The sequence below is a fragment of the Drosophila bipectinata genome, chromosome XR (assembly GCF_030179905.1).
Source record: "Drosophila bipectinata strain 14024-0381.07 chromosome XR, DbipHiC1v2, whole genome shotgun sequence".
NCBI classification, from domain to species: domain Eukaryota; kingdom Metazoa; phylum Arthropoda; class Insecta; order Diptera; family Drosophilidae; genus Drosophila; species Drosophila bipectinata.
Genome location: NC_091735.1, coordinates 20040556 through 20066272, shown reverse-complemented (window position 1 = coordinate 20066272; position 25717 = coordinate 20040556). Strand labels below are relative to the sequence as shown.

General features: G+C 35.7%; 4 protein-coding genes across 4 annotated transcripts; all 4 read right to left on the bottom strand.

Annotated features, from left to right (window-relative positions):
* Window positions 1-8742: 8742 nt before the first annotated feature.
* LOC138925567 (uncharacterized) lies at window positions 8743-10149 on the bottom strand. Its single transcript, XM_070276352.1, has one exon. It carries the CDS (start codon window positions 10003-10005, stop codon window positions 8818-8820), a length of 1188 nt encoding a protein of 395 aa, XP_070132453.1. The 5' UTR covers window positions 10006-10149; the 3' UTR covers window positions 8743-8817.
* Window positions 10150-10824: 675 nt separating this feature from the next.
* LOC108133598 (uncharacterized) lies at window positions 10825-13109 on the bottom strand. Its single transcript, XM_017253596.3, has 3 exons — window positions 12902-13109; window positions 12694-12837; window positions 10825-12638 (listed from the first exon to the last, which is right to left on the bottom strand). Exons 1-3 carry the CDS (start codon window positions 12903-12905, stop codon window positions 10963-10965), a joined length of 1824 nt encoding a protein of 607 aa, XP_017109085.2. The 5' UTR covers window positions 12906-13109; the 3' UTR covers window positions 10825-10962.
* Window positions 13110-13595: 486 nt separating this feature from the next.
* tgy (twiggy) lies at window positions 13596-15817 on the bottom strand. Its single transcript, XM_017253595.2, has 4 exons — window positions 15285-15817; window positions 14304-14412; window positions 13960-14241; window positions 13596-13897 (listed from the first exon to the last, which is right to left on the bottom strand). Exons 1-4 carry the CDS (start codon window positions 15815-15817, stop codon window positions 13724-13726), a joined length of 1098 nt encoding a protein of 365 aa, XP_017109084.1. The 3' UTR covers window positions 13596-13723.
* Window positions 15818-23948: 8131 nt separating this feature from the next.
* Obp18a (Odorant-binding protein 18a) lies at window positions 23949-24485 on the bottom strand. The gene is made up of 2 exons (XM_017232610.3): window positions 24418-24485; window positions 23949-24344 (listed from the first exon to the last, which is right to left on the bottom strand). Exons 1-2 carry the CDS (start codon window positions 24466-24468, stop codon window positions 24033-24035), a joined length of 363 nt encoding a protein of 120 aa, XP_017088099.2. The 5' UTR covers window positions 24469-24485; the 3' UTR covers window positions 23949-24032.
* Between the last annotated feature and the right edge of the window lie 1232 nt (window positions 24486-25717).

The window sequence follows — 25717 nt, the reverse complement described above, 5'->3', positions numbered from 1 at the left end:
AACTAAAACCGAGAAGGAGCCGAGAAAATCACTAAATGAGCCCACAAAGGGCCACTTGATGGAAAATGCCATTTTGAATGGCAAGGAAATATGCCAAAAAAAAAATAAACAAACCGAGAGGAACAAGGCAAATGAATTGCGAAGACAAACCAATTGCAAAATTGAGAAAAACAGAAAAGCACAAAAGCGGCATTCCGACTCCTTGTCCTACTGAGTCCTCGTTCCTGGTCAGGCCTTTCATTTTTGCCATTTTGCCTGTCCTCCACCAGGATACCATTATCTGCTCTCCCCCAGCATCCAGTAACTGGGTCCAGATTTCTGATTTCTGGCAGAAGTACTCAATTATCAGTCAGTCTATTGTACTCATAGTTTGTCGTTCTGACAAATTGCTCAAGATTGAGTGGCCAACCCACCCTTTTCAGGGGCTGATATCAAATCGGACTTAAAACATGCCCACCCTGGATGGAGAACAATCAAAGGGAATTGTAACCAAAGACAAACAATACCTGTTGGATACAAAAACACAAGAAGCATTAAATTATTACTTAAACAACATTCATAAAGCAGTTTACAATTAGGGTGCCTGTTGGGTCTATTGTAGTTTTGGAATATTTTTGAAACTTATATTCAGCTAACTCAATAAGAAAAATGTAATACCAGGTATCATACAGTCGAGTAACTCTTTTATTAGCAAATTATTACTTTTCCTTGAAACATAATACCCTCAAATTTTCAACAGCATATTCAATACAGCCTTTGTCCGCATCCCTTTTCATTTGCGTTTCTATCTCTAATTTATAAAATAATATTTTTAATACAATTGTATGAATGTAAAGCTTGAAAGTCTTTAGTTTTTCATTTAATACTGCTTTTGTAGGAGACTCCTCTTCAGGAACCATATTACTGTCAGTCTCTGCCTGGCGCCCTCTCTCTGCAAAATAAAAGTAGAAACTTAAGCTTCAATTTCGACTCTATTAGAGGACTTATACGCCGTCCTTCTGGGTGTGTGTATGTGTGTGTGGGTGAGTATCCTTTCTGCTATTTTTGGAATCGGCTTGCATGGCAAAGGGGCCAAGAACAGGACCAGCATCAGCATCAGGACTCTATCTCTCTCTTCTGAAATAATATTTTACCTTGACTTGAGGACCAACCATAATTTTAAATCTAAAAAATATAATTTTTGTAAAAATATTTTAGCCCTAAAGATATGAGTTTTTATTTTTAAAAATCATTAGCAGACATCTTTGAAGTTTTCAATATTTTTCTAAAATATTTCCCACCACTGTTTGTTCTTTAAGCTACTTGAAGGAAGTGTGTTGCATAGTTTAAGGCTGCTGCTGTTTCTGCTGCTACTGCTTCACAAAGAGCAAAAACTGAAACAGAAACTGAAGCAGGAGCAGCCAGGATCTGCAGGCAGACCATCAACTAGACTTGAGGAAATTACTTTCAACATTTCGAATAGCATCTCCCCCGGAAGAACCTCAACCCACCGCCACAGCACAAAGTGTGTATTTATATTAAAAAAAAAAAAATTGAAAAGAAAGCCAAGAAACAGATGGAAATTTTACAAGAAATACTATATAAACGTGGCTGTGAGACAAACAGGAAAATTATTTGATTTTAAAGTTTTTTTTTTTGCAAAAATCATATAAAAAGGGAGACATGTATGCATTATTGATGAACTTGCCGGCAAGAAAAATAAAGCAAATAAATGCAATCAGGAATAATAATTCGAGGCCAAGACAGGTAGGATAACTTGATTCCCAAAGCCAGGTCCGTAGTCCTGCCCAGGTCCACCCACATTCATTTCATTTCCTTGCCGCAAACGCATAAACAACAATTTCCATGGAGGTTGGATAAAGTCATGCACCTGGCTCGTAAATAAAGCCAAAAGCCTATCTTCAAGGACCTGCCCACAACAAGGCTTCTGGCCCGAGGTCTGGCCCGAATTCAGAAAAACCTGAAAAGCTGAAAAAGCTAAGGTAACGCCCAGCCAGTTTTTCACTTGGAAAAACGTAATTATGCATGGTTAACACGAAAACTCAATAAATTTTCAAATAAATTCACATGGGTCGGTCGAGTCAAGAAAAAATCGAAAAAAGAAATAAGAAAGTGTCAGGGAATCGAACTTAATATACCCTTTAAAAATTAAAAGAAGAAAATATCCTACACTAATATTTAAGATTTAAGATAATTCTTACTCTATAAATAAACCGCTATACGAAGTTTCACTTTAATAACTGGAACACAGATGTAGATTTTCCACAAAAACCTACTTTAGCGGACAGACGGACACGCGGACAGCTCTATATCTTCGTCATAACTGGTTCTCGTCCAAATCTAAAAGAGTATCACTAAAACTAATATCAAAAGACACACAAAAACGAAGAAAATCAAGCATTTCGATTCTATGTAAATTTTATTTGCCAAGGATTTTTCACCAGTATCCTTCCTCTCTCTTGTGCACACTCTCGCCATCTCTATCAGTCGCTGTGTGTTGCATTTAGATTTATTTGCGACGTGTGTGTGCTATGCAAAAGCTATTAGCCACCCTCCGAGCCACCCACTCAACTGTTGCGCAAAAAGAAGGACGAAAAGGACCTGGGCGAAGTCGAGGTGCCTTGGCACCTTTCGCAAAACTAATCGCCTGTTGAAAATAGCCCCACCGCACTGTGCGAGAGCCACAATTTATTGAGTTCTCATATTGAGCAATGCTATAAAAATAATGAAGCCAGATCCGGGCCCTGAAAAGGTGGAAAAACCACCTGCTGAGGTTTCTAAGGGGATTTCATTTAGGTAGGAGGAGGTGCGGGGCAGGATATTCATCAACGGAGACTGAAACACAAAATAAATACTCTATCATTTTAAAGGGAAATAAGTATTAATAGAAACTATATTTCAGATTTTTAAATAAAATAAATTGTAATTTTACAATTTTGTTTTTTTTTTTTTAACAGTTTTTGTAAATTTCAAACGATTGCACAAAATGTTGTAAAAAGTAACCAAACATTAAGTATACGACGTGTTTTAGAGGCATTTAAAACTGCAATTTATTTTATATTCAGTTATACCCATATACTCATTTTAGACATTTTTTAAGATTTTACTTTCATACTTTTGAGATTTTCTCTTAAAAAAAACAGTAATTTTTTGAAAATTATCTACAAAAACATGTTCACTTGTCTATAGGATCTGTTAAAGCTTTAAAATAAAAAGCTCTCTGTAACAGATTCTTATACAAGAGAGGAAATGAAAATAAAATATAATAGTAGGACATGAAACAGAACAGAACAGAACAGAACTTTTAGAGCATGAAATTATTATTATAACATTTTTAACAAAAAAACGTAAGGACTTAACTTATAATGTATACAACTTGTTTTAAAGTCAAATACGATCAAAAATATACAAATTTGCGTATTTTTTAAGCCCTATTACTATATTACTTCACAATTTAGAAATTTGATCTTAAAACCGCAAAACTTTTTAAATGTTGTAAATTTTTTAAGTTTAAAAAAATCTATAGATTACGTTTACGACATGACAACATAAATATTACGTATACGACCCATGTTCCGATTCAAACACCCATTTATATAAATTGTGTTCAATACAAAAAATAATTAAATTAAATAATTAATTTTATAAAAACGATATAATCAAATAAAATTGAGAAACCCACTTAATGGACAAAATCAAAACACCCAGCCAGCAAGCTACAGGGTAGGGACATTGTCGTCGACAGTCGGCTTAGCCAAAAGCTTACCATGTCCTGCTAGGGACACCCATCCAAAAAAGGCGTTGGCGGAGGTGGCAGGAACAGGAAGAGGAACAGGTCCTGCTTGGGCCGAAAAGGAAAAAGTGGCAGGAGCAGGAACCGGAGCTGGAGCAGCAACAAAAAGTGAAATGAAGCCGAAAGGCAAATAGAGCATAAATTACGCAAATCCAACACGACACTTTACAGCGTCGACTGCGGCAGAGGCAGAAGCAGAGGCATCATGCGTGTGTGGGTGCGTATGTGTCCTTTTTTGCAACAACTACATCACAAAACAAACAACAAAAAGCAGCGCCAACAACAAATAAGTTAAGTCCAAGTCAAAAAAGCAAACAAAGCGAGAAAGCAATACACGGACAAGGGCAACCTTCTCGCTTGCACACAATGCAACTGCACTGAAGAAAATTATAGAAACAAAATTATTGTCAACGGTATGGCTATAAAAATATATATTTCATTAAAAGGAATATAACAAGTTTTCCAATGACTATCTTTAAAATTTAATAATTAATATTACTTAAGCTTTTCTGTCAGTGTTATATCGATATAAAAATATATAATATAATTTTTTATATTATTTTATATTTAAGACTTTCCATACTTTTCTCCCATTTTGTTTACTGTATTAGAGCTCTTGCTGTGTGGCATGCAATCAGGCGCCAAATGCTCAAGTGTCTCATTGTCAGCATGTTGCATGCAGCTCAGGCCATGGAAATTTAAGTAAAATGAACAGCAGGAGTAGCAGCAGCACCAGCAACACCAGCACCAAAAATGTTAAAGCAAGTAAATAAACATTGTATGCCATTATCAGGTCCTGTCAGCGTCAACAACAACAACAACACCAGTAGCAACAACAAGACCAAATTGCAACAAATGCAACAACAAAAATCAACAACACCAGGCAACATAATTTGCAGTTGCAACTGAGAACTTTTCAATGGTTTGAAGCTGAAAAAGCTGACAGCCACCTCCACCTCCATCCACTCAAAAAAAAAATCATCATAAACATATAACACGTACAGTGGAGTTGAAACCTGAGGTTATTTGTTTTAAAGAAAAGATATTATTTTTTTAAAAGGTAAGGAGTAAACGATAAATAGGCATAAAATATAATTATATTTAAGAGAACCATGCGGATAATATTTTGTTCTATAGAAATACTACATGTTATTATTTCAGAAATTTTAAAAATGAAATCCCTTTAATCATCTTAACTTTTTCAATAAATTTTCTTACAATTAGATGCCTGGTAGATGCTATATGCTATTCTTTCCTATAAATACACTTTGCTACACTTTAACTATCATATAACTATAAATTCCTATAACTATACTTTTCTAGTACTTTTTTATACCTTTACTTTTTTATATCTATATTTTCCTATAACATAACTTTTCTATCGCTATAATTATTATACTATTTTACTATACTATAATTATTAGTTTCTACTTTTACTTTCCTTTCTTATAAATAATTTCCTCTTTATACCTTCAATAGACTATATCTACTCGTTCCTATATTTGTGGTTTCTATACCTATATCTTTTACATCTATACTTTACAATTCATAAATATTTCTTCAATATCTATACCTTCCTTCTATTCCATATTTTCTATACTCCCTATAGAAAATATTTTTTAAATTTGATTCTTTCTTTAATGATCTTTTATTTGCTATTTTCTTTATTAAAATATTTTTTATCTATTATATTATTAATAAATTATTAGAGTAGAAGAATATTCTTCTGTACTTACTTTATCCGGATATAATGTCTCTAATTCTTACTTTACCTAGTTTTTAGAAGAAAGATTATATGCATATGGTCCTTATTATTGCTATTATTTTTTACTTTATTTTTTCATAACTTGGATATATTTAATAGGTTTAATATTATTCTATTAATATCCTCAATAATATTAATTTTCCCTAAATACTTAAAAAAAAGTATAAAATATATATTGTATTACAAAAATAATAATAAAATTCCTAGAAATTCTAGTGTTTGAGAGGTGGTTGAGATTTGTAGCTTTCTCGCCAAGTCCATAGCTAGGCATAAAGGCCGGAAATACCGGCAAACCTGATACCGTTATTGCGTGTGTGTGTGTGTGGGTTCCCCTTCGTATGTGTGTGGCAGTGCAACTGCATGGTTGAACAGTCAATGGCGGTGTGGCCCAAAAGGCCGGAAGTGCAGTCGAGCAGCAAGGACTCGGCATGTATGTATGTATGCGTTTGTTTGCTTGTGTGTATGGGTGCGGGGGTGTATTTTTGAGCCAGGCATAAACAAAAGTGGCACAACGAGTCTGAATTTCGGGTCGAAGGGGCAGGAGGTGTGTGCCAAAAAAAGGAAAAGAAAAGCCAACACGAGTTGACATACAAATTGTACAAACTGAAAATGATTTGTGAGCCTCCTTTCACACACAAGCATAGAAGGATACTCCCACACATACAAACATACATACTACCGTGGTACAGTGGATCAGGGATCTAGTATATTAGATATTGGAAGACAGATACCATTATCAAATTTTTAAGGGTATTTCATCGTCTAAAATGTATCTTGAAATGAAATAAATAAATTTTAGAATTTTATTTCAGTTATATATTTTATATTTCATTTTAATTAATAATAACATAGTTAATCTTATAAATTTAATAAAAAATTAATAATATAGTTTCAAAGACCATCATACCTTTACAAAAAGTGACCCCTGAACTCTAATTTCCAACTAGCCCTCAGCCTTCAGGCTTCCTCGCCCAGTCAGGCAGACAGTTGAAATTGCAAATTATGTTTTGGGGAGAAAGCGGAGAAAGGCAGAGGAGAAAGGCAGAAGAAGGGGCGCTGGAAAGTGCGATGGACCGACAACCGACCAGGAGGCTCCACTGTCTGCGCTCTAATTATGCAAACTACCTGCTGTTACTCAATTAATCTTGATTACGTTTGTGTTATCCAAATACAATTATTTTGGTATTAATTACAGTGGCCATGAGAGTCGGGGGTGTCCTGCCTGGCCTGTCCCGAGTGTCCTGGCGTGAGCCCGACCAGACGGTGGACCACTTTTACGAGCGGAAATTGTCTGGGTCGTCGGATGAAACAATACTGGCGGCCACCAGCCACCAAAAAGGACACCCACCCACAAACACCCACAATTCTTGGACGCCGCATTACAGGCAAGTGTTTTTTTTTTGTGGCTTTGGTTTTCTGGGAAATTTGTATGCCACTCGCATTTGACGCGACTTTTCCGGGACTAACCAGGGGGCTGGAGCAGGGAAATTCCTAATTAGCCTAGAAAACTCTATCGAAATGCGTATTGAGAGTGGCTCACCCCAACCACCAACCCCCAGTGGGGGAGCTTGACCTTAATTAGCCGCCTACGAAAATGAGAGTCAAGTGCCCGGAATTGGCTTTTGGCGACTTAGTCGATGCATAATCTTAATCTCACACTGGCCTCTATTCCCAACAAAAATAAAGCGAGAGTGCTTCTGGTAATTAAACTAAAAATAAACAATCCACAGCCAATTAATTGACTTTTGAGTAATAAATGAACTCGCACTCTCAAAAAACTTATTCATACCATCCGAAAAAAAATACAAAAAGAACTTATTAAAATACAGAATTGTAATAAATATAGAAATCGATTAAGGTTTCGCAAAAAACTGCACAAGGATTGGACAAAAATATTGAAAACTCCAATCCCATACAAAAAATTGATAAAAAAAAATGCTGTTTTCAGATTTTAGTAAAGATTTTTATGAAATCAGATTAGATTTTTTAAGGTACCTCGCAAAAGGTTCGGTTGAGAAGAAAATGTATCTAGAAGAAAATTTATCTAGAAATCGTTCAAAAATCGGACAAAAATTGTCAGAGATATAAACTGAAAAAATCAGATTCCAAAAAAAAATTGAAATTTACATAGATGAAGATTTGAAGAAAATCGATGTATACATATCACCTCCTGAGTTAATATAAGCATATCTGTCCGTCAGTCTGTCTTAATAGAAACCGGTTAAGGTGCTCCGCTTGAGAATCGGATCAGGAGTGGGGAATATAAAGCCATTACTGTGGACCCTTAGAGAAAACCCCAGGAATATATAGCCATCACTGTCGGCCATATAAGGGAAAACACACACGGAAAATGGACAAAAACTCTAATAAATATTTTGTCTCAGGGTTTTGATGCAGAATAGTGGGAAATCGACCAAGAAATCGTTCAAGGTACTCCGCTTGAGAAAAGGATCAGGATATGAGAAGATATAGCCATTACTGTGGACCCTATAGGGAAAAATCCCATTTGATGCAGAATGGTGGGGAATCGATGCATTTTGATGCAGAATGGTGTGTAATCGATCTACAAATCGTTTAAGGTACTCTGCTTGAGAATCGGATCAGGATCGGGGCAGATATAGCCATTACTGTGGACCCGTTAGTGGAAAATCCCATTTTCAAGGGATCCCATCACGAAAAATGGATAAAAAGTCTAACAAATATTTTGTCTCAGGATTATTATGCAGAATAGTGGGCGTTCGATAATAGTGGGGGATTGATCTAGAAATCGTTTAAGGTACTCCGCTTGAGAATCGTATTAGGATTGGGGAAGATATAGCCATGTATTATATATATAATTATTTGGTATTTGTTGTCTTTGTCGTTTCTGTTATACTTATGTTCATCTATGGAGACCACAATTATTTTTTTTTTTTTCAGAAAGTATTTAATATTGTATCGCATTGGAAAAATTTCACGAAAAGGACAAACTCCTTCCTTCCTTGCACATCCAGGTGCAGGAACCCAAACCGTGAAGGATATTCTCAAGTCATGTGCAACAAATGTGGCGTAGATTTATGCTTCAATAGATTTATAGCTTCATAGCAAATATTATTATAAAATTGAAATTATACAAAAGTAAACTGAGTAACGAAACTTTTATATAGATTATGAATTCAAACATTTTTTTAATGCACTTAAAACATTACAATTAAATTTATTTATGTTGCATTAAGTATTATTAACATTTGGTATAGATTAAGATTAAGCAGTACATAGATTACCATAGGCGGTAGTCGTCGGGATTCGAATTATCCAACCTTGAGAGGGTTTTGAGATCAAAGTCACTGGAGCTCTTCTCCGCAGAAGGTTTAACGAGCTTGATCTTTGATTCGTCAATGACAGCGGAATTATCGACAACATTTTTCTTGATCAGAGCTTGTTGCACGGCCAACATTTCCCGTTTACAATGTTGATCAGGGGCATCCGCGTTCAAAGGCAGCCTGCCATCTTGAGAGTACATCTCATCAGTATCGATCCCATAGAATCTTGGGTCAGCGTCACCGTAGGATAAAGTCTTCTTCCTCGAGAAATCCTTGTCAGGAACGTGAATACCACGCTCCTTTTTCAAATTGTTGACGAGCTTGATTTTTTGCATTTTCTTTTCCAACTTTTTTTGCCTCTTTTGCTGCTCCGGCATCAACAACGGAATGCGCAGCGCTATATGGTAGCCGGAACCAGTCTCAAAGATCTCGGAAAGTTCATACATTTCCAACAGGAACACTATCTTCTCATAGTTTTCGAGTGATTCGCCCAGCATGATGGGCCCAATGTCCCCACCGCACACGGCGGAGCAGCAATCGGAATGCTTCGCTGCAACATCAGCGAACCTCATCGTGCCTTTTTTAACTAAATTCCTAATGAAGGTTATCTTTTCCAAAGCTTCTGCCTTGGTGCGACTCACTCTTTTCAGCTTGTAACACCAGGGATACTCAGACTCCTCGTGCTTGATTAGAATGTGCCGAAATCGCATGCGAATAAAAGGACCCCTCTTACGGTCCAAAAGATTGATCCCAGGCAGGGTGTAGTATACCTTCCCTGTCTTCGTGTCGTAGAAGTAAGTCTCCTTGGTGTGGGGCATCACCCGCTCCTCCCAGCCAGTGGGCAGTTGAGGGTCGTTTTTCCAGTCTATAACCCCACTGCTCGGTGTTGCGAAATCTTGATCCAGACCAGGCTGATACTCCGCATCGATCTTGCTATCACTGGAATCTTCGGAGGTATAGCTGTCATAGGAGTCATCCGAAATAAATTTTTCCTGACAAGTGACCGAGCTGCTAAAACGGCTTCCACAGGGGTCTTCCTCTCGCAGCGAAAAAACGGTCGCAATGGGTTTCTCCGACGAGTTTTCCGACAGGGTTTCTTCGCTGATACCCTCTGAGGTGGTAGGCTCAGAATCGTTTCGATTCATGTTGATTATCGGGTTTAAATTTCAACAAAATTTCGAGTTTTTAATATCGAGAAATAATTTAGAAAAAGGAAAATTCTTTTGATGGAATGCAAATTTGATGTTTGTTTGTCGAGACCTGATTCGACACTAGATCTGGATACTACGTTCAGAGTTGAGAGAAAAACGGAAATGACATAAAAGCAAAAGTATACTTTGGTATGGAAATAAAAATTTTCATTTGAAATAAAAGGAAAACGGGTATATCAACTTAAGCTCCGGCCGAAGTTAGCTTTTCTTTTTTTTTTATTGTACCTCCGACCATGATACAATTATAATTATAATTGGTATCCCCAAAGACGGTTATGTTTTAATTGGGATGATTCAAAGAATTAATTAACTAGAATTTCTGAACAGAGTTTGGAAAAGGAAGAAGTTGTACGAAAATTCATGAAATAAAAATATGAATAAAAATGTAATTAAAAGTCTTTTATTATTCTGTTAAGTCTATTTTTTTAGTAACTTACAGGAAACTAAAGTTTTTTAACCGAAATAGTTGGAGAAAGTCGGAAAACACATGAGAAAAAATCAACATTTTTACTTCCATCAATTTCAGGATCATCCCCAACAACTAAATTTATACATGACAAGATTTATAGTAATCATGTTTTATTAATCATTCCCATAAGATGTTGGATTTTATACAAGAAAAAGCTTAACAAGAAAGGAAAGCTAACTTCGGGCGGAGCCGAAGTTGATATATGTATTATCTAAACATTATTATTAAGAAACTTACATATACACCTATATTTACAAAATAGAAGATAACTATGATTATACTGCTTGTATAATTTAATATTGATTTATTATATTATCTTTAATTAAAAACAATTTATGATAAACCCTTAAATACAACATATACTATTTCGTTAAATCAACGAGCCTGGCCATCAACTTATTGGAATTTCTTAGAGGCCCGCTCTATGAGCCCAATTCTTCAAAGATATAGTCGCAGACATCCTCGACCTGGTAAGTGACCCTAGTCACGGCTAGCTTCGCTATGCGATGGGGCACAAAACCCTCGGTGACCAACCTAACATCCTGTAGCTTAAGGGGCTTGCGCCCCTGCTTAATTCCCATCAAGGTGCCAAAGATTTTGCGCGGCTTTGGCTTCGGATACTTCTCTTGCAATCTAGCTAATAACTCGTTTAAGTGGCCATTTTGCTCCAAGCGCCTTTTGGACAAACGAACGACCCTTCTAGCGGTAACCATTGGCTTATTGGGAAAATCGTGAATGTCGAATGGGTACGGTATAGTATCATCCTCAGTCACGGCATCCGATATGTCGGCATGTTTGGCCGCAGAGATGTTTAGAGCCTCTATTTCAATATAGGTAGTTCCACAATACTTGCCACTAACACTAGAGCTAAGCTTTGCGCTTAGTTTAACAGAATATTGGTCAATAAATCTTGATATAATAGCGGCTGTCAACCTGTCTGTTTCTTTTCGCGACAATAGCGGATGTGGAGGAGTTTGCTTTTTTCCAGTGTTGTAAGCTGCTCCGTTGGAGTTGCCGGAAGTGTCATCGATATTGCAACTGCCACCGTCATCATTCAATTTTTCACCGCCACTAGTAGAGTTTGGAGCCCTAGCGCCACTCAAATTAAAAATACCTGCTCTTTTGGGGGCACCACCAACGGACATTGTGTCTGCATTCGCGGCATCATCTTCGGCAACTAAACCCTGTAGCTTGGAGACGAGTTGAGTGGTGATACTGTTAACTCCTACGTCAGTAATATCAATCAAATTAATAGAATCGCCGGGGACGTTGATGCCCAGCTGGGATAGTAGATCGCATGAGACTGCAGCCACATCCTCAACAGTCATTTTAACCATTTTCTCATCTTCGTCTCCAGTTTCGGCGGAGTCTGCGGCTTTCGGAGCCGACAGTTTGGTGACAAGCTGGGCCGATAGCGAGGCGACATCTTTAGCCGTCATATTCGGAATGTTTGGAATAGACGGTATTATTGTATTATTTTGAAGAGCTTCTAGAAATATTTTGGCGCAATTCACTGCGCATATCTTAGCGCAAGTATGTGAATTATACACGACACTGTTTTCAGCAGCCTTCTTTGGCATGGGCACATCGATTCTGTCCTCGGATGGGCTTATAACCTCCATACTGTCATTCGACGATGCACTGTCTTCCAATACCGACTGACTTTCCGACTCCTGGCGTGTCTGATTTATATTGTGCATATGATTGCTGATCTTTGTGGTGCGCCTGCAATGTTTCAGACCACACAAAACGGCCAGTTTCTTATCTGCTTCACAGTCCCCCAACAACTGGGCAACCATCTTTAACAGGATGCGACTGGTCAGGCTCTTGAGATTGTCGAAGGTGTACGGTAAAAGCTTACAGCGCATATCCTCGGGAAAGAATACTGCGGCATCAAGGAGAAAGTTCATAAATTCGTCCTCGGACATGGCAGCGATTTCCTCATCAGTGGGCATGGAGCACAGACAGTAGTGCACCTCTTTTGGCTTTTCTTCGTTGGTGTTTTTTTTAGCTTTTGGGGAAGATACCCCAATGCCCTGGCTAGTCGACGGTTCTTTTTGGAAAAAATGCTCCGGTTTAATATATTCTTCATCTTCATCTAAAAGAAAAGGTTTATGATATTTGAGCTTTTAAGGTTTAAATTAAATACTTACGCCTAAAACTTAACTCCCTCATTAAGAGAACTACTTTATCGCAACCCACCTCTTTATGACGGTTCTCAAGTTCTTCACTAATCTCCACTTCTTCCTCAGTTATGGTTTTTGGATCCATTTCGATAACAGATTTTAGATCGTTGTCTATAAGAATACAAGCCCATATACAATCAAAATAAATATAAAATAAACAAATCAATGTATTTACCCATTTTCTCTTGATCTGAAATTTTGGAATTTAATTTAATTTGTTCATTACTTGTACAATTTTATTACAACAATCTTTCCGTATATTTTTTTGCAAAAATAATAAAATATCTAATTCATTAGACTGACGCGACCGCTTTTAAACAGTATCAGGCTTTCTATGCCTCTCAGTGTTAACCTCGAACGATTCCTTGAATGAAAAATCGCGCCTACTGATTTGTAGAGATGTAACAACTTGTTTACTTTGGCATTTTGTACTCAAATAATACCAAAATAGCACTCTATCTATATGTATTCTATATACAATAATAAATACACAGTGGTTACAAATGGAGTAATCAATTTGAGAATACAAACTTCTTAAGAAACCACACAATATGTATTATTGTTGAGAGGCACCACATATTGTCTGCCCATATGTTTGGCGAAACGGTCACATTAGGTTATTAAAAGTGCGCCAACTGCTTCTTTTTTTGAATTAACATTTTATTGCACCTTGAATATTAATTTAAAAATATATCAAATATCCATTCATTTTAATTTGAATAAAATCGATTTAAAACTTTACTTCTTTATTTTCTATTTTATAAGTACTATGCTAATTTTAATTTATAAGGATATATTTAATTATATCTATTAAATTTTGAAGTTGTATCGTACATATAAGGACAATAATATCAGAAAGCCTTGAATCATTTGCATTAAAGTCATAATACATTTATTTTAAATACCCAAAAAAAAAGAGAAAATAGTATGGAAAATGTGTCGAGATTGTAGAAAGGAGATGGAAACTTGCGTTGTGTTTGTTAAATCTGTGCACAACCTAATTATCGCCATCTGGTATCACGATGTCTTTGTCCAAAAGTTTCTTGGGCAATACCTCCGGCTTGTTTCGTCCAGGGAATTGGAGCTGGTAGCCGAAGTAATCATAGACGTAGAGCTGTTTGCTATTTATATAGTGAAAGGCCACTGGATAATCCGACAGACAGTCCATGCACTGATCAAAAAATCAAAATTAATTTGAGTTAAACATAACTCAAAGCTAATGCTCTAGCTTACCGATCGTGGATTATAATAGGCATATTTGTAGAGCCAAAAATCCATGCCGTAATTCCCAGAGAGTAGCGCCCCAAAGGGTGCTATAGGAAAGAACCGATTCCGGAGCTGAGTGTCCCTTGAGTCGCCGGCTTTTACGCCAAGATTGTAGAGACATTCTCCAATTTCCACGTCCTCGGCATGATCGTCCTCCTGTCGGCATTTACCGGGATCATTTAGACCTTCTGCAAAAGTCCGAAGAGCCTCGCGAGACAAAACATAGCCACTACCGCCAGACATGTAAGTCTTTGAAAACAAAGTAAAAAGTTTTTAAAATAAATATATTTTTGATTTTGGAAAAAACTCACCTCATTCTTTTTATGATTTCCAACCATTTTGTAGTTGAATCCAAAATAAATGGAAGTATTTGCGGAATAAGGATATAACATATAGCGCATATTTTCCAAAAAGACATAGCTGTTTTCAATAAAGTTTTTTAAAGAGATTTAACACATTTTAAGGATAAATTAAAAAAAAAAAAGATAAATACCAGTCATTAGTCATACCAGGCGCTTATTCCTTTCTATGACACACTTTTACTACGGAGCGCTAGTAAAATTGCACTGACTTGTTTTGAGAAAAGCGTTATAACTTCAACAATTTTCATAATTTCGTAAATTGGTCTCGTTTTATTTAGAATTAATGTGACAATATAGATATGTGTCAAAAATGACACCATTTCTTGGAAGTTGTACCGAAAAAATGGCAGCAAAGTCCGAAAAACACGGAACAAATTCAAAAATGTCAGTTTCTTGTGTAATTTTTTATCCGTTTTGTTTAAATAAATTGAACATATATTTTTTTTCCAAAAGCTACAATATTTAACTATTAAAAAACGTCGGAAATTTTTAAATCGACTTAAAATTACGCGTTAAGAAATTTTTAATAGCAAAAAAACCGTTTTTTCTAAGTAAATCAAGATTTTGAGGGCGTTAGAAATATTTCAAACACAGTTTTGCACCATATTCTACCTAGTAAACAACTCCTACTAGGTCTCTTCAAAAGTTCCAAATCACAGTCGCACTGTGTTATTGGTGGGAAAAACAGCTTTTAGGGACTTTTTAAATACTGTCAGTTTAAGAGAAAAACAAAAACCTAAGCATTTCTAGAGAAAGCTTTCATTGGATGTCATTTCATAAATGTGGATTATTCTCATGAATAAAGTTAACTTATTTGGATAAAGTTTTAGCTGAATAAAGTGATAATTTTGGATATTATCCAGAAAAGTGCACGAGACTACCAGAAAGAGTATCAGGCGCACTCGTAACAAGAGATAAGAGAATACCCACGTGTCGTCGTCAGCTTTAAGGAACCAGTCAGCCTCATCCCGCTTGTGCTCGTACAGGTAAGTGAACGCCTCCTTGGTCTTTCCCCAAAGAACTTCGTACCGATCGGGTTTCTTGAGCAGAATGGTGGGCAGTTCATCGTCCGGGGCAGAGGTCATGAAGTAGATCTTGTTGCAACGCTTGCCCCACGTTCTCATAACGTGCACCGCCCGCGTTTTGTGATACTTGGGAGTGGTTAGGACCCAACACAATATCCTTACCTCGCGATGCAGTTGCTCCGCCAGCGATTCGTTTCTCAGCTCCCCGGTTAGAGGGGCCGTGGCACGTACCGTCAACATCATCACGTCCCAGTATCCATACAATGTTATTAACAGTGTCCCCACGATCAGGGTGAGTATAATGACATGGCTGGTGGCCAGTTTCTGGCCAGGATTGTGTCTACCTCCGCCGGGTAGCACTGGATAGACCGAGTGCTCTACTGCAATATATTCACTCTTCATTTTCCTACTGCCAAGATCCAAATAATCGAAAGCCATTCTCTCCCCACAAGACACACACACAGCTTTCATATATCTTTAAAACAAAAAAGGTGATAAGACAAGAATTGCAAAAACTGATAAATGCCACAACATTTCAATCACGATTTGCTAATTTATTTTAACGTCCCATAAGAGTATGGAAAGAAGAGAGACAGTTCTATATATAGATGTACCGAAGTCAAGTAATATCTATGCGGCGAGTCTTGTTGGATGCAACGTTCCAATTTTTTGCAATCTCTTTCCGGCAGTTTCAAACATTGTTAAAATGTTTAGGTGATATTAATTGATTAACCCGTTGCTTCTCTTTCTAAAAAATAGTACAAATAATTAGAACAAATATTTTTTTCCGGTTTTTCAATGTTTTTCAATGCCTAAGAAAATAATTGAAACACTACTTTTGAATGCAAATATAATAGATTAGACTAGCAAATTTGTTAATTTTAAAAATACTATAATTCTATATTCATTTAGACTATATTTAAAGCTATAGCTATCAGCTATAATCTATTAATAAATTAATTTTTAATAAAAGCTCAAAACTTTAAGAAAAGCGAATTTCTTTGAAACCATAATAGAAAAGTAAAGATTAGAAATAATATATAACAAATATGTACAACCCAAATTGGAAGGAATAATGTCATAAATGATGGAATTTAATATTCTCCTTTATTTATTTAAATTTTCTCTATCCTCATTCATTAATCAAAACACCTAAAAAAACACTAAAGAAGAAAAATATTCCAAAGAAATAATAGAAAAGCCCCAAAAACAAAAAAAAAACAGTGGAAAGTTGGTGGAAAATCTTTCAATTAATCATGAGCGACATGTGGTCTTTGCTGGACGGTTTTCGTGGGCGGTTTTGGAGTGGGGACTTAGGTTCTGGGATCTGGGCGGAAGGGGGCGTGGCATAGTGGCAGGAAGACCGCCAAGAGCGCGAGAAAAATTATATAGCGCATACGCCCCGTGGGGCAGTTGCCACTCGCGTGCAAATAAATGGCTCTCACCATGCTGTGGACGCATCCTTTTTACCAAATACAATAACAACTAGCACGCTTTATCCTCTTCTGTATGAAATAAAAAATAATTCCCATTAATAAAATAAAATGCAACCGGACGACTCTAAGAATGAACACTATTTGACATTGTGGGCGTGTCCTTTCGAGATTTTCCACTCAAGCCCACCGTCCCCCTCCCCCACCCAAACAAATACAAATTTTTCCAATAAAAGCCATGGCTTTTCCTCCCCTTTTTTTGTGCCTGTCAAAATTAGTTTTGGCGAGAGCAAACAGTTGAAAAAAATGCAAATAGCCAGGCTGGACAGGCCCGGGCGAGTGGGTGAAAAATGCCTTTGACCTTTTCGATGACGTGACCCACATGGGGCCAATGTACCAATCAGGCGTTCTGGGATTGCAAAAGAGGGCTATATATGGGTTTTTGGCTATAGCATTTATTATTATCATGTATTTTTTGAGAACTCTTTTGTTTAGATTCGTTTTTAAAAATCATTAAACAACTGGAAAGAACAATATATGTATAGAGGGTTTTTATTAAAAATATATCAATCAATCTACGTTTCAATCTACTTAAATATTGATTTTAACAAGTACCGGTTATCTTATATCCCTATAGTTGTCTTTCCTTCCGAGTATTTAAAGTTAGAATACTTATATTTGTTAAAGAACTTTAATTTCGAAAATGTAGCTTCCCCACTTCATTGGTCCTTTTCAATCCTTTCACCTGAATGACCACCATTGTCTGTATCCTGACTATTGCCAGGCACAATCAACAGTTTCTTTCCATATCCATCTGGCATTTGGTGAGCGGTTCGCAGGCTCAGGACAATAAAAATGCAGCCAACCAGCAAGGACAAAAACGAGGTGGAGACACTCCCCACTCGGTCAACTTGAAATTGTAAAAATCATAAAAATAAAAACCAAAGTCAAATGTATAACTTGTCGTTTTTTATCTTTGTTTTTGTAATAATGTTAGCTTTTGGATTTTACAAACGCGCCAAGGCAAACGCCATTTGTCTCGCTGACTGACTGTACTTCCTCCTTTTCCCTCTGCCATCCCTATACCCCTCTCTTTCTCTTTGTCTATAGCTGTCTTTTTCTTTTTTTAGTTTCTGTCTGCATGTAAATATTTGTGCATGGGCATGAGTGCTCCATGGCTTTGTTTGATCTAGAGATGGTCCGGTTTTTTGGGAATATTTTTCTAATATTTGTAAAGTTTTTATGTTTCCTTGAGTTTTATAAACTTCAAAAATTTTAATTTTTTTCCAGGGAAAATAATTTATACTTTTCATCAAAAAAATAAAATCGAACTTCCCCTGGAATCGAACTTCTACTGAAAAAAAGCTTACAAATATGGTTAATTTTCGTTTTTTGGTAAGTTCTAAAAATTGTTTAAATTTATCTTTATATTTAATTTTTATTGAATATCGTAAAAATATATTTTATCATCTCCATTGCATCCTTTCTCTAAAACACACACTCACTCACATAGTGAGACATCAAACGTGCAAACATTTGCCATATTTTTGTAATCAAAGTAAACAATCCACTTAACCCAACACCAACATGCAAAGCGACTGCCAGCTCACTTTTCTTTTCCTTTTTCTCTACCCCCCCGTTTCCCCAAAAAAGGAAACGTCTTTGGCAATTTCGCTTCGATTTTTTTGTTTCCTTTTTTTTGGCGAAATGGAGGCCAACGACATTGCCAACAATCTGGTTGGTGCACTACACCATCAGGCACTGAGAAAAAATGTAGATTTAATTTTACTTTATTTAGAATTAAATAAATGTTTCGTTATAATATCAGATTTCAACTAAAAACATCAAAAGGTCTCAAAAGAAGTCAATCAACTGTATAAAAAAAGTCTAACGCTTAGAAACACTTTTGAAGTCTTAAAAACACTTTAACAAAATTTTAAGAACTATATAATATCTATAGGTTAATTTTATGATAAATATATATTTATTTTATAGAAAAATATACATTTTTTAAGGTGCCCTTAGTGTCCGTTCATCCATCTCGTCAGCCAAGCGTTTGTTGCTATTGTCACTATTTCCATGGGTTTTCCCCCTAAATACGCCGTTTTTTTGGCGGACATGGACAGCGGAAAAGGGGCAAGTTAGAAGTGTAAACAAAAAAAAAAGGGGGGGGTTTGTCTATGCACAACTCCTGGGCACGTGATGCCTTTCGATGTCTTGGCTCGTTTTTTATGCAAACAGCATTTGAATTTGAAATGAAAACGCTGACGGGAGCTGCCAATTCCAATGCACATGGAAAATATGTATATATGTATATATATTTACGTATATAGATCTGGTTACTGGGATATGAGACAACCGGATAGTCCTGCAGGACTCGACGTCCTTCGCCGCAGGAGGGTCCAAAAAAGATGCCATTTCCGTTGCATACTTTTCAGCGTTGTGCGGTTGCTTTCCGCAAAAATGATATTACATGCGAAATCTCGTTTTTAAAAATAAAATAATAGAGTTCCATTGGGGGTAACTCGGTTTTTGGATAATTTGTTTATTTTTTTTAGATATTAAGTTTTAATTTTTTTTTAATATTTTTGCTTTTGTGTTTTATATATAAACGGATAGACATGGTCTAAGATTTTTTCTATATTATTGTTTTCTAAATTACGGTTTTAAGGCTCTTAAACAAGATAACTAGTAAAATTTAGGAAAAAATATTTAAATGTTAAAAAATACATAATAAATAAAATGAATTTTTAAGAAGTAATTCTCATAAAACTTTACTCTACAAGAAAAAAATTTGAGTTATAATTAAAAAAAAATTTAAAATCCTTGCAAACCATCTTAATCCAATTCACCCTGCTTTTTTGGAATTTTTGTGACCATTGTGGCATTTTGCATGGAGAGGGGAAAAGCATGAGTGGAAGGACCTAAAGAAGGAGCTTCAGAAGTGGAAAGAGTAAAGGAGTTTTTGGGTAAATAGTTTTTTACATCAGAAACAAACACACACGGGAAACGCAATGACAAAAAGGCCATAAAAAACAATGCCGGCAACTCTGTTATTACATTTTCATACACACACACATACAACACATGTAAATGTGGTTGTGAGCGGTTTTTATTGGCATAAAGAAGCTAGTGGAACACCTGTTCCAAGGACCAAGGACTCACGACCAAGGACCACGGAACACGGACCACGAACCATGGACCAGGGACCAGAGACCAGAGACATGGACATCGAAATTCCGACCAAACATTCCGACATCCCGCTGTCGCGAATTCATTTGCATTTGCATTATATCCCCGTATTTCCTCCCTACCTCCCTCCCCAATCCTTTTTTGCCAGTCGCAGGACCTCACTTTTATTACTATTTTTGGTTAGTTTTGCTGCATTACAAAATGTGTGTGTTGACATGTTATGATTTCGATGTAAATGTTGATCCTGTGCAAACATTTTTCCAAAGCCAAAAAAAAATGGAAAAAATAATATCAGAAAAGTCCAGTTGTTGGAGTTTTAAATGAAATTGGTTTGGCTTTTTGGCTTTTACAGGTGCAATCAAGCAAATAAGTCTAAAAACTACGAATGGCTTAAAATAAAAAAAGGATAAAAAATAAGCCACTGGATTACGATGGAAGGCTGGATGACAGATGGCGAAAAAATCACATCTGCCATAATATCTCTTAAATATTGAAAAACTATGAAAAAATGTGCCATTTAAAAAACATTTGTAAATTATAAGCTTAAAGTTTAAGAGCTGTACAGTGTTAACTTTTTTAAATATTTTTTAAGGCTTGAATAATATATATTCTTGCATGGAAAAGAAACGTTTAAGCCACAGAATCGCGTATTTATGACCCACAAGTATCATTTACTTTACAGCTTAATAAATAACACCACATTCTTGGTGTAATATTTCCCCCAAAAAATAAATATATATCTTATCGAATGGCGGTCATAAAACTCAACCGACACATTCTCATAAAATGCTTCTATAGACGATGCACTTAACTAACACAGGATATTATTATCCTTCAGAGTTGTTTACTCATTATCGATAACAAGTACTTTTATTCGTATTGATTACCAATGGAGAGGAGAAACTCCTCCACAAAATATCGGTTACTCTGTTTACTTGAATTTTGATCATTAGATATTGGATTGGAAGTCGAAATGGAGAGGGAATGCATTATTCTTGCGGCTGCTACTTTTGGCTTTTAATTAAATATTTTTTCTAGGATTTCGTTTGGCTTATTCGCTGTCAGAATCCTGTGACAGGACATGGACATGGTTGTCCTGGACTATTTCTTTGCCACAAAAGTTGTCAGTCGAATGTCAGTTCTGGCCAAAAGATAAATAAATAAGCTCTCGGTCTTGGCGTTAAGCAAGTTGTGTTGTTATCCTTGCAGTTCTCAGCTACCGCCTCCTGGTCTCCACCCACTCTCACTCCTACTTTCACTCCGATTTCTGCTACGTTTTTCTACTCCCCCCCCACACGCCGGCGGATTTTTACTGCTATTGTTGTCACGCGAGCCGGTCGCGCATTTTCAATAATAATCTCTTGTCCTGGGCATAAATGTCGCATTAAAATGTCACGCACTTGTGGCTTAATCACGCCAAAGGATAACGGCTTGTCCACTGCCACAAGGATTACACAGCAAGAATAGGTTCGATGTCTAAATGCAGAGATATATAAAGAAAATTATGTTTAGAAAAAAATATATATACATATTTTGAAATACAAGTTTTTTAATATCGCTTAAGGCTTTTGAATAATTTGTATTGGAATAATATATTTTATTTAAATGTATATTATCTTTTAAGAACTTAACTCTTAATTTATCATTTAACTATCATTTTTTCTAAATATTTCTTACAAACATTAAAAAAATATATATTTTCTAAGTGCCCTAACAAAAAAAATGGACATGCACTTGAATAGTCAGCAGGCTTCCAATCTCTTGTTGTCCTTCGTAGGATACTAGACCACCAGGCGCTTGTGTAGTTGGGGGCGGGGCTAGGCGGGCTCCATAGGCATTACTTGTTTGCGGTTTTTATTATATCATGCTCATGTCAAATGGGCTCAGCATTGTCACATTCTTGGCTCCGCTTCCGCATTCGCCAGCTCAGCGTCCTGTCAGAGCTCTTAAACCAAAAGTCCTGCCATCTCCGCATCCGCCAGCATCCTTGCTTTTCAATCTCACATCTAAGTCCTGCGGCTCGTTCGTGTCCTTCATCTAAATCTCGAGCTGCCAGTTATTACACATTGCCAGCGTCTTAATGTCGGCAATTGTGTGACGCAAGGATGCCACAAGGATATTTCGAGTGTTTCGTCCTAATTCAACATTGAACAACAGGTGGCGCGCCAAAAAAAAAAAGCCTAAATATAACTTGAATTTTCTTAGCTTCCGGTTTTTTAAATCTAAATACTTTTCAATAAATTTTAATAAATCATAAAAAGATATAGAAATAATATTAAAATCTTTATGAAATTGAAGGGCATTTACATTTCGCTAATAATTGTATAAATAGTTCACATTTTGAAACCAGAGTCTGCAATTGGCAGCCACATTTTATAAGTTAAGGCACGTTCCAGTGGTTAGGTCCACTCTAATGCCTGGTCATTGCACCACAGAACCACAAGGCACCACACTGTAGCACCCTTGGCACTACCAGCCACCATCCGGAACCACCCGGAACCACTTTGCTGCAACCATTTTAGCCTGCATTTGAGTGCCGCAGTGGAAACGCCAAGTTTATTTGCTGAGCTGGACCAAAAAACTCAAGTCCAGCCGAAACCTCAAAAGCCAAAATCTGATTTTGCACACAAAGAAATTTATTCTTCATTTTGATTATGCAGATATTTTTAATAATTCTAAATAGTGATTTACCATAAAAAACGCCCTATAAGTACTGACAGAGTACGGAGTACAGAGTACAGACTTTTAATCAATAAATACTACAAAATACCTTAAATAATAAATAAGGTGTAAGTAAATAAAAATATACAGATAAAAGGCGGACTAAACCTTAAAGATAGTAAAGAACAATTTTTAATATTATTTTAATCTACTTAAATTTTCTTACTATTCTATAAACAATAAAACATACATTAATAAATTTATTAAGTACTCCACTAGTATCGAGTATGAATAGTTAAAAATGAACCTTTTTAAGAAACTGAAAATCCTGTAGACAAATTTCTCTCACTGCAACGAGTCAAGTAACTCTTCTTGATAATCAAAAAGCAGTTTTGTGGGAGAATCAGAGAAGGGGAGGGCTTTGGTTGAATCAGAAATTGAATTATGGGCCAAGAGAGCCACTACGGCTACTGTTCCAACAAATGCCAAGGACATTTTCTGGGGCTAATTCGATTAGACAGTTACAAATGTTAATTCAATTTGCATTGTCAATTAAATCGCTATCCAAAGACTAAACCATAATTGCATTACCAGCATATTTGCTAATATACATATATATATATATTTATTTTATATACATATCTATATATATTTTGGTCACAAATTTTCAGAATTTTGCGCAACGCCCACTTTTCCAGAGGGGGATTCTGTAATTTTGGCCAAGTATTTCTTTGGTGATTGGCCAAAATAGAAAGTTTTTGTGGCAGCCAGCCGCAGTGTCGCCCAAGGAGTTCGTGTATCCCAAGTCCTGTATCCTGTTGCCTTAGTCCTTTGCACTCGAGTGACTTGATGAAAAGGCCGAGTCTGAAATGCCTCACTGATTGCCCAAAAAGGTTTTTTTTCCCCCCCGTTTTTTGGGGTCAGAGTACAAGAAGTTTCCGTGTGATTTGGTCGAAAAATTGCCAAATCTTTATTTTGTGTGGTCGAAGTCCATTCATTATGATTTTCACCTACTAGTATAATTTTGGGAAAATCTAAAAGGAAGTCTGCAATTTCGTTTATTGCATTTTCTATTTGCGATTGAGGCTGGATATTCATGAAATAAACAACTTTTAAACATTTATAAAGAATATATTATTTATTAAAAACTATATACAAAATAAAGGAAAAAAAAAATACAATAAACTATCATTTAATTTGAACCACAAAACTCACTCAACCAAAACCTATTTAGGTATAATTACCCAAACAAAGGGGCCCAACAAAAATGATTTCAAAAGAGATTAAATATTATTTTTATAATCATTATTTTCATTCATTTAATATACAAAGCGATTAATTATAATCAACAATTATGACGCAATCGCTTAGTTGTTTTTACCTAAGTACAAGCATTGAATTATTTGATAGGCATAATCGCAACGATCAGTGATTTCGTCATCGTACTTCTGTTTACAATCAGCCAAAATAATTTTCTCATCATCTCTGGCTCGGTTTTCCAACTTTTTCAGGTCGATTTTGTCATCATCGCCAAAGTATTCATCGGCTATGCAGCGGCTGTAGCATTTGATGTTGTGGGGAACCTCGGAGAAAGGCAAGAATGGCGGCACGTCTTCCACCTGCTTGCTGGTTAAGTTATAAAGCCTTAAACAGTCTTCGGCAGCAAAACAAATTGTGAACTGTATGTGTAAATATTTTATTTTTAAAATATATTCAGCCTTGTAACTTATTTTCAATTTCAGCTCAACTCACCCAAAGCAGAAAGAAAAGGCAGAATGTAGAAATACGTAGAACAACCATCATGGATCACAAAAATTTCCAAACTAAAACTGAAAAACAATGGGAATCTCTATATACTTGGAATAAGTCTAATTTGGAGCCTGAAAGTATGCTTCATATTCATAATGGCTTATTTACAAAATTTACTACAGAAAACGGTGGAAAATAACTAAAATTATAACCTAGTTATAACGAAAATAACTAGGCCTATACTTGATGTCAAAATGTATATATATTAAGAACAGGAATAAAAAACACAAAAGACTCAGATTTTGTTTATTAAGACAAAAAGATTTTACTTACCATTCTAAAGTTTAAAAAATGTTCATGACCAATAATATAGTTTAGAACCTGAGCTATGTTGGTTTAAAACCCTTAGCTAAAAAGAGCTAAAAATAAAATGTAAAAGACATTTTTTAAATTTGAATGCATTAATATTAGAAGTATAACTATAAGAATTTTTTAGCTTTATTATCAACATCATAAACATTTTATAGGTATGTATGTATATACAATATGTATATCAAAAGGTCGATATAAACCTGTTGGCAAACTAACTATTCCATTAGTATCAAAACTAAAACTGAAAACTAAAACTCAAAATCTTCGATTAGGAAAATTAGGACGATTAGCAAACTTTATTTTTGTAGAAAAATTAGGACGATTAGGAAACTTTGTTTATTTTTGTTTATTACACTATTTTTATTAAAATAAATACCTTTACAACAACACAACAAGTACAAGTACAACAAAATGTATTTATTTCAATAATTTAAAAACTGAAAGATTCAACTTTTAAAAATTATGCTCACCTTATGATCTAAAGAGACTCCTAAGGAAGATCTTGAGAGTATGCCTTTCGCCCCGCATAGAGAGTATTTTTACTTAAAATGCTCTACTCAATATATCAGAAGCTATTTATTATTTTTTTTTTTTTGTAAAAATAAAAAAAGTAAATACTTTACAAAAATTATTAAACTAAACAAGAAAGGAAAACTTGCTTACCATTGTATCTCTTTATTTTTAAAATTAAGTAAATTATGTGAAAGACAAATCATACAACTCTAGCTTGAGTAGTTTACATTATTTCACATTAAATTTTCGAACTCAGGGGGCGCTTATCTGGTGACGCCAGATAACTTATCAGTGGTTGAGGCTGATCCTGAAATTTCTGAAAATCAAAATGATGATTTTTCTTTATGTGTTTTCCGACTTAGATTAGAAAACTTTAATTTCCTGTAATTTACTAAATGGACTCACTAGTGATGGACTA